The 12,223-nt window shown below is 40.9% G+C and overlaps 1 protein-coding gene across 1 annotated transcript; it reads right to left on the minus strand.

Moving 5' to 3' along the window:
• Window positions 1–3,303: 3,303 nt before the first annotated feature.
• gnl1 (guanine nucleotide binding protein-like 1) lies at window positions 3,304–12,130 on the minus strand. The gene is made up of 12 exons (XM_061080723.1): window positions 11,928–12,130; window positions 10,549–10,696; window positions 10,205–10,341; window positions 9,938–10,089; window positions 8,809–8,880; window positions 7,782–7,974; window positions 7,564–7,662; window positions 7,297–7,479; window positions 6,818–6,996; window positions 6,332–6,518; window positions 5,750–5,890; window positions 3,304–5,639 (listed from the first exon to the last, which is right to left on the minus strand). The coding sequence occupies exons 1-12, from the start codon at window positions 11,998–12,000 to the stop codon at window positions 5,374–5,376; spliced, it is 1,830 nt and encodes a 609-aa protein (XP_060936706.1). The 5' UTR covers window positions 12,001–12,130; the 3' UTR covers window positions 3,304–5,373.
• Between the last annotated feature and the right edge of the window lie 93 nt (window positions 12,131–12,223).

A 12,223-nucleotide genomic window follows, 5' to 3' on the forward strand; every position in this document is an offset into this window, starting at 1 on the left:
TCTGCAGGAGGAATATGGGAAAAGCGTCTCTGTCCACATCGTGTTGAATGCTCACTGTGGCAAATATTGTTTCTGAGTTCCCCCCACGCTGACGTGCCGCTGGGACAGTTTGCCAAGTGCTGAGCGCCAAAAGAAAAGAGTCTGTTGTTTCTTCATTGTGCTCGGTTTGTGGTAATATGGGTGTGGTGCCATCACCTGGATGAGCTCTTTATCTCTCTTAACTGTACATGTCTGCACTGACTAAGAGAGATTTAACCTGAAGGGAGCTTAAATCTGTGCCAAATTGTTATAAATATTTTGATTCTAAAAGCTAAGCAAGATTGCACAAAAACACCTTTATGGATTTCCCTGAAACTTGATGGAAAGATGTGCTATGGGCCAAGAAAGAACTGGAACAGGATTTTGTTTTTCTTTCTTAACATTGCAAGATGGGCACAAGGGGACTGTTGGAGCTTGGCGGAGGTATACGCTCCACTGAGTGCCAATCTGGATTAATATCAGTGGACCAAGCACTTGCCCTACTTAAATAAAAGTACAAATACTAGAATCTAAAACACTCAAATTACATGTAAAATACCTACATTTAGAGGCCTATTCATAAGGATATATAAAAGTACTCTATTCTGCAGGAAAAAACACACTGTGACAAATACTGTTTATTAATTCTTACTGGTGGATAAACAGTTATGTAGTTTAATTGGTTCCTTACCAGGCGGCCGCTCCTCTGAAGGGTCACATGATGAACCTGATGGGTCGTGAGATGATTAATGAGCCAAAGTTTAGGAATGTCTGTTCGGTGGAATCACTAACAGCATGTGACTAGAGGCCTCGACCACAACACCACAAACTGTATCTTCTTCAAGGCTGAATCCTCATCTGAAATGTAGCAACTGTCAAAACGTTATGTGCTCTGTTACTTTCCTCCACTGTCAGTTATATGTTTGTGGAAAAACAACCCAGAGAAGAAGCTGAGGAGGACATCCAGCCTCGGTCACCCCCCACAGCGCTACTGGAGCATCAGGACGTGAACCGGTAGGGGGGAGGTTGGGGGATGACAACTGCCTGAGCTGTAAATCAATGTGTGTGTGTGTGTGTGTGTGTGTGTGTGTGTGTGTGTGTGGTCTCTGTATATCAGGGAAAAGTGTGTGGGTTTCTGGAACAGATTCACCTACACTGCCGAGGTACACGAGAGGAAACGATCCAATAAAACTGCAGGAAATCTTCACTGTGGGACCAACAAGTGCAAACACACGCTCAGATAAAGCTGTTGTACAGTCGGTGACAGCATGCGCCCACATAACAGCTTTTATAAAGGTGATAAAACGGAGCATTGCTGATATTATACGACACCATTAACACCACACACTATTCACATGTGCACAATCAGCTAAATGCACCTGACTATTAACTGCAGCTCTGACCCAGAGCCGTGCTTTCATAGCCCTCTAGTGACCACACATGTGTACCTGCCAGATGAGATGTACAGCAGAAGTTTAATTCACTTTAATGGGGACTGAAAGTCAGCTGGGAGACGGTATTTAATTTGATTTCTCCAAACACACTTGTACCTTGACTTCTCTCTCACCCTACCTCACCTGTATGTGTGTCTGCCAAGTGTGTGTGTGTGTGTGTGTGTGATGTTGAGGCCCAGGGGAGCACATAAACCCAGACTAATGAATTGTTCTGCTCTGCCTATGCTCCGGTTCTCATATGAAACCAATTCATTACCGCCTGACCTCACCCACATGTTAGCCGGGGTCACGCAGGGGAGCACGCACGGGGCCAAACACGAGATGGGGGGTTGCGAAAGGTGAAAGAGTGCAAGAGTCCCCACAACAACCTGATTGCGTCACCAGAAAGCTTTCCAAGAAGAAGAGGGAGGAATAAAAAGAAAAGAGTGAATTCAAACCACATGGGCACAACAGCAGAGTTTAATTAACAGTTTAGAAATTTACGGTGTCACGCACCAGTAAATCTGGGGTCTTTGTCTGGGGGTAATTATTGCCAAACGTGTTTGTGGGCCACAACATAGTTGGAGCTTTAGCAAGGGGAAATAAAGCAGCCGTTTTGGAAACAGTTCGTGATGATTCCTCTCTTCCCTCCTCAGAGTTTATCTAGTCAGCAAATAGCTTCTCCAAGTATCGCGCAAGTTGGCACTGAATCCAAATTATGCAAAACGGGGGGAATTCCACCCACTTCCATACCGTAAATAATGATTATAGCTGTCCTCAGCGGTGATTATCGTCAGACTGTCTCAGCTCCCTCATGAAGTTTGCCCAGTGGGTCACAATAAACATAATGAGATAATACTGTGGCAGCAGCCTGACAGGAGGGTTGGAAAGGCGTCGAGAGTTGTGAATAATTGTGACAAACAAAGTACAGCCATCCCACAATAACACTGACATAAAGCATTCAAATTGGACGTAAATCTCAGTGATATGTTTCACATTTTTACCAGATGACTATGGAAACACGTTTATTAGAAGCTGGGAGAGGTGATAATTTATTCCACATGTTTCACAGTTAATAAAAGCAGCGGCGCAGTGGACAAACCTCTGAGTCACGTTTAAGCCATTTTCTTTGTCCTGATCATATCCTGCTTTTTTTTTTTAAATAGTTATGTAAGACACACGGTGGAATGAAACTGACAATTAGAAGTGTTTTGATAAACAAATACTGTTGTTATAGATGCAGAATCACAACATTTCCCTGTGCAGAAGCGTTTCAAGGTCTCTTTAGAGGACAAATCACATTCAGTGCATACAAAATATTATATATAAGAAAGATAAAAAATATTTCTTAGATTGAAATATGTGAGTCTTTAAATGTTTTCTTTCATCCTGATTGACATTGTAGCTCTTTCATATTGATTAATTAATTTTCCGCTTCTCCTACACAGGTTGGAGTCTATCCCATAATCTCTTCGCTATAACAGAGATAATGATAGTGTGGCCATGTGTAGAAATATTTAGAACAGCATTACTATATAAATTATATCTAAACATCTACTTGACATTCAGGCTGTACAGCAAGTGCAGTAATTAGTTTGACAAAGCTCATCCACTTCACAAACCTCCCTTCATGTCTTAGTCAAATGAATTCAAGGAAAAGTACAGAACCCCAAATTGAAACCGGGATTATTTGCATTCGAAATTAATTAAAGTTACTTGAGGCATTGTGTGTGCTTGACTTTTTTTCTACAGTAAAATAAGTTGCAGTCAGCTTGACCTTGAAAGAACAGACTTTCCCTGACAATAAAAAAGATATAATTAAACACAATAAGAGCCCACTTGCAAACACAAAGATGGTTCTCGATGATTATTTTCTTTTATTGCAGAAAGCAGTCCAGTTCATCATCAGGTATGGTGGGAATGAAATGAGGAATGCAGCAAGTAGCCTGAACACACCTCAAGCCTTCACAGCATATTCTCCAGATACAGTCACTTTTTAATATTTCAAAACAAAAGGAACTCCACATCAACACGGCCAAACATCTGTCGTGTTTATAACATTTTGGTAGTGTTGAGTATCTGATTTAACATTGTACCAATGGTAGAAACGATTGCATGTGGCTGCAGTGTGATGTATTACATAGTAACACAGCACTGTGCTATAGACTTCCCATGTGAATGAGGTACGACAGCAGCACACATTAATATTAATATTACAGCACTCAGGATTGTAGCAGGGGCATCGCAGATCACAGAGAGATAAGAGAGAGAGACTGGTCCAACTTGTCTTTAGAGATGTTTGGATACCAGCATCAGAAATGCTTCCGATACTGCTGAAAACATACAGTTGGGCAATGGCGACAAAATACACACAATCTATGTAAAGATCCGATAACAGAAATCCCTTCTTCTTCGTTGCTGCTCTACTTGTTTTTTTCTAAAGAGAAAGATAGATTAAAAAATATGAGAAACATTTGCAGGTGTTGCAACAGCATTACAGGACCAGAGCTTCAATCTGACCCTTGTCTTGGTTACATTTTCACTAAACAACTTCAAAAAGATGGAGTGTGTAATGTTATTTATAAAGATAAATTGAAGCTGTAGAGTCTCTCTCTCTGTTGTTAAAGCAACTGTCCAACATGTTGGTAAATGCACTTCACTGCCGAGATTTAGAAGAGAATATTGATACTACTCTCGTGTCTGTATGGAGAATATTCAGCCACAGCTTGCAGTGCCTCTAACGCTCAGTCATGTGAAGTTAATACCTGGATGCCTGGATCCAAGAAACAGTTTCGCCCATAAATGCTGAGCTTAACTAACTGTCTCCTGTCTCTTTCCTCACATTTGCCGTACAGACACGAGAATGAGATCAATGTTCTCATCTAACTTGGCAAGGAAGCCAATAAACAGATACCCCAAAATGTTAAACTATCCCTTTAACAAATGCTCTATCAGTTCCACTGTGCTGCCGTTAGCTATTAAACACGTAGAATGGTTGCAGCCAAATCCTGCACTAAATACTGCAAACCTCTGTAAGCATCTATAGATAATATTTGTAGTAGTTAAAACACTACAGGTTAAATTCCTGAAACGGCCTCGTCCAGCAACGCAACACTCCTTCCCCTCCCCGCATCCAAGAAATGTATTGAAATGACCTGTGTATTGTGTAGAATCACACCAAATAAAATATCAATTTCAGATACGGAATAATCTAAATCAAAACCAAGGTAATTAAACAAAAAATTAATAAATGAACGTCTAACTGAGCCGTAATACTGCAAACTGAAAAAAATGTAAGTAGAATTGTTTTTATCTCCCGGGATCCACCCTTTAACCGAAGTTGAGACATAGCATGCTCAATAAAGATGATTTAGAGTCGTGGTCTTAAATCTCAAGCTGCTGTGAGAGCCAAACGGCTGCTCCAGTCGATGACATCATGTTAACAGTGCCTCGGATTCATTTTCTTCCTTTTTTTTAATTCTCTCTTGAATTTTGGCATCTCAGCTGTGAGGTCACTTATCAATAAAAAGGTTGAAAATTGGTTGGTTGATTATTTCAGACTGAGGGAAGTTACTTGTTCATTTGTCTTATCAGAAGTCCATGCAAAAAGAAAAAAGAAGATATAATCAAACCAAACCAAACTCAATCATTGAAGCAACATTTATGAACAAGCTTCATCTATGAACAAGCAGAGCATGGGCACAACATGGAATACATGAATATGCTCTGTTTACTACAGGGAGGAGACAGAGGGAGTTCATTAGAATCGATCATGTTAATGTACAGAGAAGGTAATGGAGTGGATGCGCAAGAAAAAATGAGAAGGAATGCAGCTTTTGAAAAAAGAAGGAATGAGAAATTTACTGGGGTTGCCGGGGAAAAGTCAGGAACTCATTTCTTCTGCTCATCTTTCCTTTCGGTATCACTCACACTCATTTTCTCGAAGGACGTTGTACATGTTGACAGTGAAGCCAGATGGCTTTTCTTCCTTCGGTTTTGGTTGTCCAATCCCCTCATCTTCATCATCCCCATCCTCATCATCGTCTGCATCCCTGTCTCTCTCTTCCTCTGGCTCGCTGCTGGACTCTCCATCCTCCTCATCTTCCCTGTCTCCACCACCTTCCTCCTGGGTCATCCTTCCCAGTAGAGCCATTATTTCCGGTAGGTCTGGGTGATTTTCCCAATGCTCTGTAGACCATAAATAATCATCATAATAAATCAATTCTACCCACATACTGTTTCAACTTTGCAACTACACTTGAAGCTGAAACCATGAGTCATGGGAGAGCATCCTTTACCTTTCAGGCAGCTGTAGCCAGGTGGCCTGAGGCAAAGGCACAATCTGCCGTCAACTGCCAACCGCAGGAGACTATTGGCTGCACGATAGACGTCGTGGCGAGCTGCTTTAGCAGTCTTGTATCCTCTCCTCTCCGCCCAAGCTAAAGAACGCAAAAAGTGATGGAAGAGACAAGTCTTGGTGACAGTTTTACACATGGGGGACATTCTACCAACAAGTATTATCTGTGTTACCAAACCATAATATGGCTTATTCCTGTGTGCGATGGAGAAATGCATCCAAATGAGTTTACATTCAAATGAACATGGGAACTTAAGCTTATTTTAAGATAATTTCACATAAACTGCCATTAACACAAAATCTGGGGCAGAAAAGATTTTTTAATGAGACCAAAAAAGATAGAATGACAAAAGTCTCTTCACTGTCTCAAAGAGGGGATTTTCTATTTGGTGTGTATGGTAAAGGTGTTGATATTTTAGAGTAAATAATGGGCCATACCTTCGGGGCTGGTAAGAAGTGGTGGCACAAACTTTTACAACCTCTCACAACATTAGATGTTTAGTGTGTCAGTGAATCATCTTACCTTCACACACATCCCAAGCAGTCCATCTCAGCCCCTCTGATCCCTGGTCTCCCAGATGGGGTTTATTATCCAGCAAGCTGGGATGCTTGAGCTTCAGAACAGAGAGGAAGGGCGTCCTCTCACACAGATAACCCACTGAGCTGTAGGGCTCCTGCAGCTGAGACACAGGGTAGATGCCTGCCAGAATCTATTGAAGCATAAAACAAAAGCAGAGATCAAAACACAAAAACAAGATCTATAAAGAAAAGGCTCAATGAGGAAATTCAAACAAAGATCTAAAATCATTTTTGAACAGGGCAAGGTTGTATCCAAAAACAGAAAAGATTGAAAAGTTGAGGAGTCTTTGCACAAAACAAGCCTGGTATAAGGTGGTGGTGGGGGGGCATTGTGTGAATGCTCTGTTCAACACAATTACGTTTCCACTGAGCCTAGACAGGTGAGTATACTCAGAGTCACATCTGCTTTCTAGAACACAGAGCTTCGTACCTGTAACTGTTTGTTGACACGCGAGGGAAAGACCAGTCCGGGGCAGTCGCACAACTTCACTGTCGGGGTGAGGTAGTACGTCTGGAAGTATTTGGTGTGGCCTGGTGTTCGAGACACACTCACCACCTTCCTCCCCACCAGGGTGTTTATTACAGACGACTTACCTACATTTGGAAAGCCTAGAAAAAAACAGGATGAGTTTATGTTTAATATCAAATAATGGTCTTGAGCTCAGTTTGCTAATGCAAATTTAAATCTAAAAGGTTAAGAACAGTGCAGACAACCTGGATTGTATTACATGCTTTACATCTTTTGTCTGGCTGTAATTATCTGGTGTTTCTACCAAACGACATTGGAGAAATCCCACTTAACGTCTACATATTCGTCTTTCTTCACGAGAAACTTTCTTTGGATTTGTTTGAATAATTTCCTCGGTCAACCTGGTTAAACGGTTCAATTAACACAGGGATGTATCATACCTATACAACCCAATGTGAGGACGCCATCTTTGTAGAGCTCTTGTGATGGGCTGCTCATCTCCATAGCGCTGTCACTTTGATGCTCCACCAGCACAGACTCAGCTCCCTCATCCGATTGGTCCCCATTCGGTCTCTCAGAAACAGCATCTCTCTTAATCTTCTTATCCCAGCTGGAAAGGTCAACTGTGACGAAATGTGGACAAGTTAATGCCTGCGCTGTTATAAACTCTTTATGATAAGTATGCAAGATGAAGAGCACATGCTCACCTCTGCCTGCTGTGATCTCCTGACAGGCTTTCAGGATATCTGTAGGTCCTCCACCATGCCTCCAGTCAGCCTTCGTTCTCACCCTCCTCTTCTGGAGGACTATAAACCAGCAGAGAGAAGGAATAGATTGGTATTCTTAATGTCTGTCTGATGTTGTATTTTTTTGGGCTAAACTACAATCCAGCCTTTTCCCTTCCCTGTATTCTCCCTCTCCTCACCTGTGTTGTAGGGCTGCCCAGGGTGGGAGGTGAAGCAAACTATTTGCAGGTGGGGGAACTGAGAGGTCATGTAGTGTTTCCAGGCGATCACCAGTGGAGGAGGACAGAGGTCGGCTTTGTTCAACACCAGCATCACCTGCTTCTGCAGCTCTCCTGTGATGTAGTGGTACACGGCTGGAGGGAACTGCAGCACCTAGGAGGTTCACATGAGGACACACCTCGTTAAAATTGTAATCATGAGCCATGCGACAAATAAACCACTTCATCATGTCATTATTAATAGGCTCAAGATGAGCTTTGCCGTTTTTAACTTAGTAATGAAACTGGAAACTGGAACTAAATTCACGCCACATTAAGTACAACGGGAATAAAACTTAGAAATAGAGTGACAGAAGCACAGGTCTTGTGATTAACACACACAAACACACACGCACACACACACACACACACACTGAACCGAGTAGACTGTCAAACCATTTTCCTCACTTCATTAACAAGATCCCGACAATAAATGTATACAGTATATAGAAGTTTATAGAATAAACAGTCCTTGATTAACAGTCTATAACATATGAGACGCTGCTGCATTGAACTGCTGATTGAATGGCCTAATTTTTCCAAAACACTTTAATTTGTCATTAAACAATACGGGCCAAGTTTTGGTGTGTCACCAAACCCAACTTCTTATTTACAATATGAATCTATTAATTCATATCTAACAACATTTTCATGTGCATTAATAAGAGGAGGGATAATATTCTCCTTTGCTTTAGATTATTTTCCTGTCTTACATCTTTGGTCAAATGTGTTATTACTTTTAGATCTACCCAGGGTACAAGATTATATATATGTCCTCTCAGCACAAAAATGAGCATCTAAAAATGTTAACAACTATTTTAGTACCTACAAAAAACATGTAAATAAAATTATAAATAATAAACACATCAGGTTTGGAGATGGATCTTGACTGTGTCTCCATCTAGTGGCCTGATCCATTATGAAGGCTTATGGTAAAACGATCACCTACCGGGTGCCTGATGTCCACAATGAGCAGAATAACATCAGACATCTCCAACACTCTCCATAACTGCCTCCATGTCTGAAACAAAGAAAAGGGAGAAGGAAGTAGGGTCAGGTTTAGTATTGCTATAAAACAAATTTAAGCTCATGAATTTACAAATATCTGTTGTGCTTATCAGCATCACATTTTATTATGAAAGAATTGTCAAAGAAAAAACTTCTTTAAGTTGATATTTATTATTAAATTTAAAGTATTCTCAATGTTGATGATAGAAAATCAAGTGTAGGCCCTTAAGACAAAACAACCTGTTCAAATAAGCAGTGTATTCATAAGTGTTCTACATCATATCATGTTGATCCCCGCACCACTTAAATACCCATCGTCTCGAGAATAATCAGTCACTTATTACATCACCAACTGATACAGCCCTGCGTCTGCTGTGATGTGCTGCCTGAGCTCAGCCCACACACAATTAAATGATCAGCATGGTTTTCTTTAGTTTTGAAAAACAATGTTATCATTTCACAGCCTGAGCAAGGGAACAGCATGGAGATAAGATTTGATGATACATTGTTCCCAGAGGAAAACACTAGACAATATGCAGCTAAGTCATATAATTTTTACCATTCTCTACATGATGCAACCGGAATGAGACATTAAGTTTATTGTTCACCCTGGAGTTATACGCTATATAACATTTATATCCTTCAAATTAAAGTAGCAAAGTGAGTCTGCAGGCTCATTCAGTTTTTAATTCAATAATTTAGTTACCAGGCATCTCTTTTTAAACTTCTCTCCACCAAAATAAAGACAGAGGGGATAAAAAAAATTGAAGCAGGTACACTGAAGAAATTACGAATTTAACTGATCCTGGTTCACCAGAAAATTGGTAAGGTCTGATCTATATTTTATTCCTTGTCATTTAATGCAAAGGATGGAGTTGTGTAGTTAGTGCCACATTTCCTAAATTAAATGTATAAGTTATCACCTTTGTCCGTATAATGTTAGGTCCCTGAGACAATGTTGGAGCTTGAAAAACCAAAAAATGGTGGTAGTCCTACAACTGTTTCCCCAGTCTAGTACTTTAATAATCAAAATGTCCTTAAGAGGGCATCCTGTTTGGTAAGTTACTTACCTCGAGATTGTGCTCAAAGTGGCTGAGGGAGCCAAGTGGGTTCCTGGAGTGAAGATCTTCAAGATATTCCCTGTAAGACTTCTCCTCTTTCCTCAGCAGGTTCTCTCGTGTCATTTCATAATTCCAGGGCGGCCGTCGTGGGAAACCAAGACCTAGCAGTGGATAATCAAGTTTCAGTGTGTCAAGCCGTGACCCACACTCCATTCATCTACTCCACTCATCTGCTTGAGTCTTGTCATGTGGAAAGCATTTGAAAAACAGCAAGACCTTTATCTGAGGGATAGATGTCATCGATGTTGATTTCAAGTTCTTTGTCTGAGACTGGCGTCAAGAAGTTCTCCATGGCCACCTTCTTTCTCTTTTCCACCTCCTCTTTACTTTCCCTCTCAAAGTGCAGTCGGAACCTGAAGAGAAAAGTAAGAAGGGGGTATTAACACTTTGTTAGACTATGGGTCACAGATCATAAAAGGCAATAATATGATACCAATTTCAAATGTGTGGATTGCTGCAAGCCATGCAAGTCTTTTAGGTTTATATTTAAAAATGATATAACGATAGAAACAGATGAAAGTGAATCAACGTGAGTATTAGTAATGGTACTGACAACTCACCTGTTGGGGTCATATCTACCTTCTCTGCTGGAAGGCTGCTGGTTCATTCTTCTAACATCAGTGGTCTCACTGTCTGAGGTATCCGACTGTCGCTCTCCTCCTCGTTCCACGCTGGCATGACGGCTGCTCGGCCCAGAACCTGTGTCACCTGGAAGTGAGGGGCAAATACCAGGAAACACAGTCAAACACAGGCATACAGCACACATCGATTCCAAAAGATACGTCGACATTTGACCTTGTTGCCTTTTACTCTGGAAAAACAATCAGGCATTTTCCCAGTTTTATTGTACAGGTGTGGGGCATGAACCAATGTAGAACCCATTGAAATGTAGTGTTGCTTTAAACAGGGGGCAGATTCTGGATCATTTATTTACTGTCTTTAACATTTCAATACAGGGGTTTGTTTGTTGTGTTTTGCCTATAAGAGAATCGTTCATGGATCTTGAAAAGGCAAGTTTAAGGGACAGATATTTATGAGTGTGTGTGTGTTTTGGTGCAGATCCAAATAAAAATCTGGATTTAGTGATTTTAAACGTGTTTTAAAGGGTGTTTGGAGGATGAATGTGCTCTACTGTGTCCAAATCTAGTCTAGGTTCAAATCAAATTTGATATAATCTTACATAATTGAAGTCTTTAATAAAAATTTCTGTTGAGAAAAACAATTGACTGCTTGTTTGAGTTTTAACAACTGCATACCAAATGGATCACTGTGGAAGTATAACTGGACTCATTAACGAAATGCTGAGATGTGAACTCTAAGTAGCATTAAGTCTGAAGTTTAAGAACTAGGAAATTATATTTCAAAGATATCAAAGGTTTTTTTAAATGAAATGTATAAATTGAGGGCACATTTATTTGTATAGCAGCTTTCATGGGCTTCATAGCACAAAGCAAGGGAAAGGTTAATAACAACATTCAGATGTTAAACTCAATTAAAGCACTTTAACACATATCCAGCTCCTGTAAATCTCTGAATCAACATATGATCTCCATTAAGTGGTTTAAGAGAAGACAATAACCTGAGGGTGACAGTTCACTCACTCAGTGCTGTCTCTCTGTCTACTGTCTTGTTTTGTATTGTTAGCTAACAACGATCATTCGAACGCTTCAGTGTCATCAACTCAGCGCAGGTTCCAGTGGTGTCATGCGGCTTGTTTTCACCGCTAGCTAACACTGAACCTGCAGCGGAGGTTTATGTGTTAAAACTTTCTTGTGCTTCGGCTGAACGTCAGTTAAATCACGAATCAGTCCCGCAGACACACAAACACATACACACACACAATTAGCCGGGAGAAGCACGTTTGCAGTTAGCCGTGCTCCGCGGACCGTTAGCTCAGTGCTAACGCTAGCAGGGTGAAGCTAGCAGCAGATGTAGTTACCTCTCTTCCTCTCCCGCTTCCCTTGCAGCTGTTTCTTCTTCTGCTTGTTGCTAAATGGCTTTTTTCGGGGCATATTTGAAAACTATAAAACTACCTGTTTAATATACACGTATGATTCTCTTTTTAAACTGAGTGACGCTACCTACAGCTTCGCACTGACGTTATTTACATGGGTGAAGTTTCTCGACTCCTACACTTTCCAGTGACGCCATATCCACTGCAGAGAATGGTGGGCGACACCAAAGTGACGCTTGTCCGACCCCGCACTCATTCTGCTCATTCTGGCGTTGTTTAAT

This window comes from Limanda limanda, chromosome 11 (assembly GCF_963576545.1).
Source record: "Limanda limanda chromosome 11, fLimLim1.1, whole genome shotgun sequence".
Classification (NCBI taxonomy): domain Eukaryota; kingdom Metazoa; phylum Chordata; class Actinopteri; order Pleuronectiformes; family Pleuronectidae; genus Limanda; species Limanda limanda.

Bases quoted from the DNA above. Each gene is read 5' to 3' on its own strand.
- gnl1 (XM_061080723.1), bottom strand. From the start codon at position 12,000: ATGCCCCGAAAAAAGCCATTTAGCAACAAGCAGAAGAAGAAACAGCTG. The intron at 10,342-10,548 runs GTGAGTTGTCAG...TTTTCTCTTCAG, and splicing joins GGTAGATATGACCCCAACAG to GTTCCGACTGCACTTTGAGA. The intron at 8,881-9,937 runs GTAAGTAACTTA...TCTTTGTTTCAG, and splicing joins ACTTTGAGCACAATCTCGAG to ACATGGAGGCAGTTATGGAG.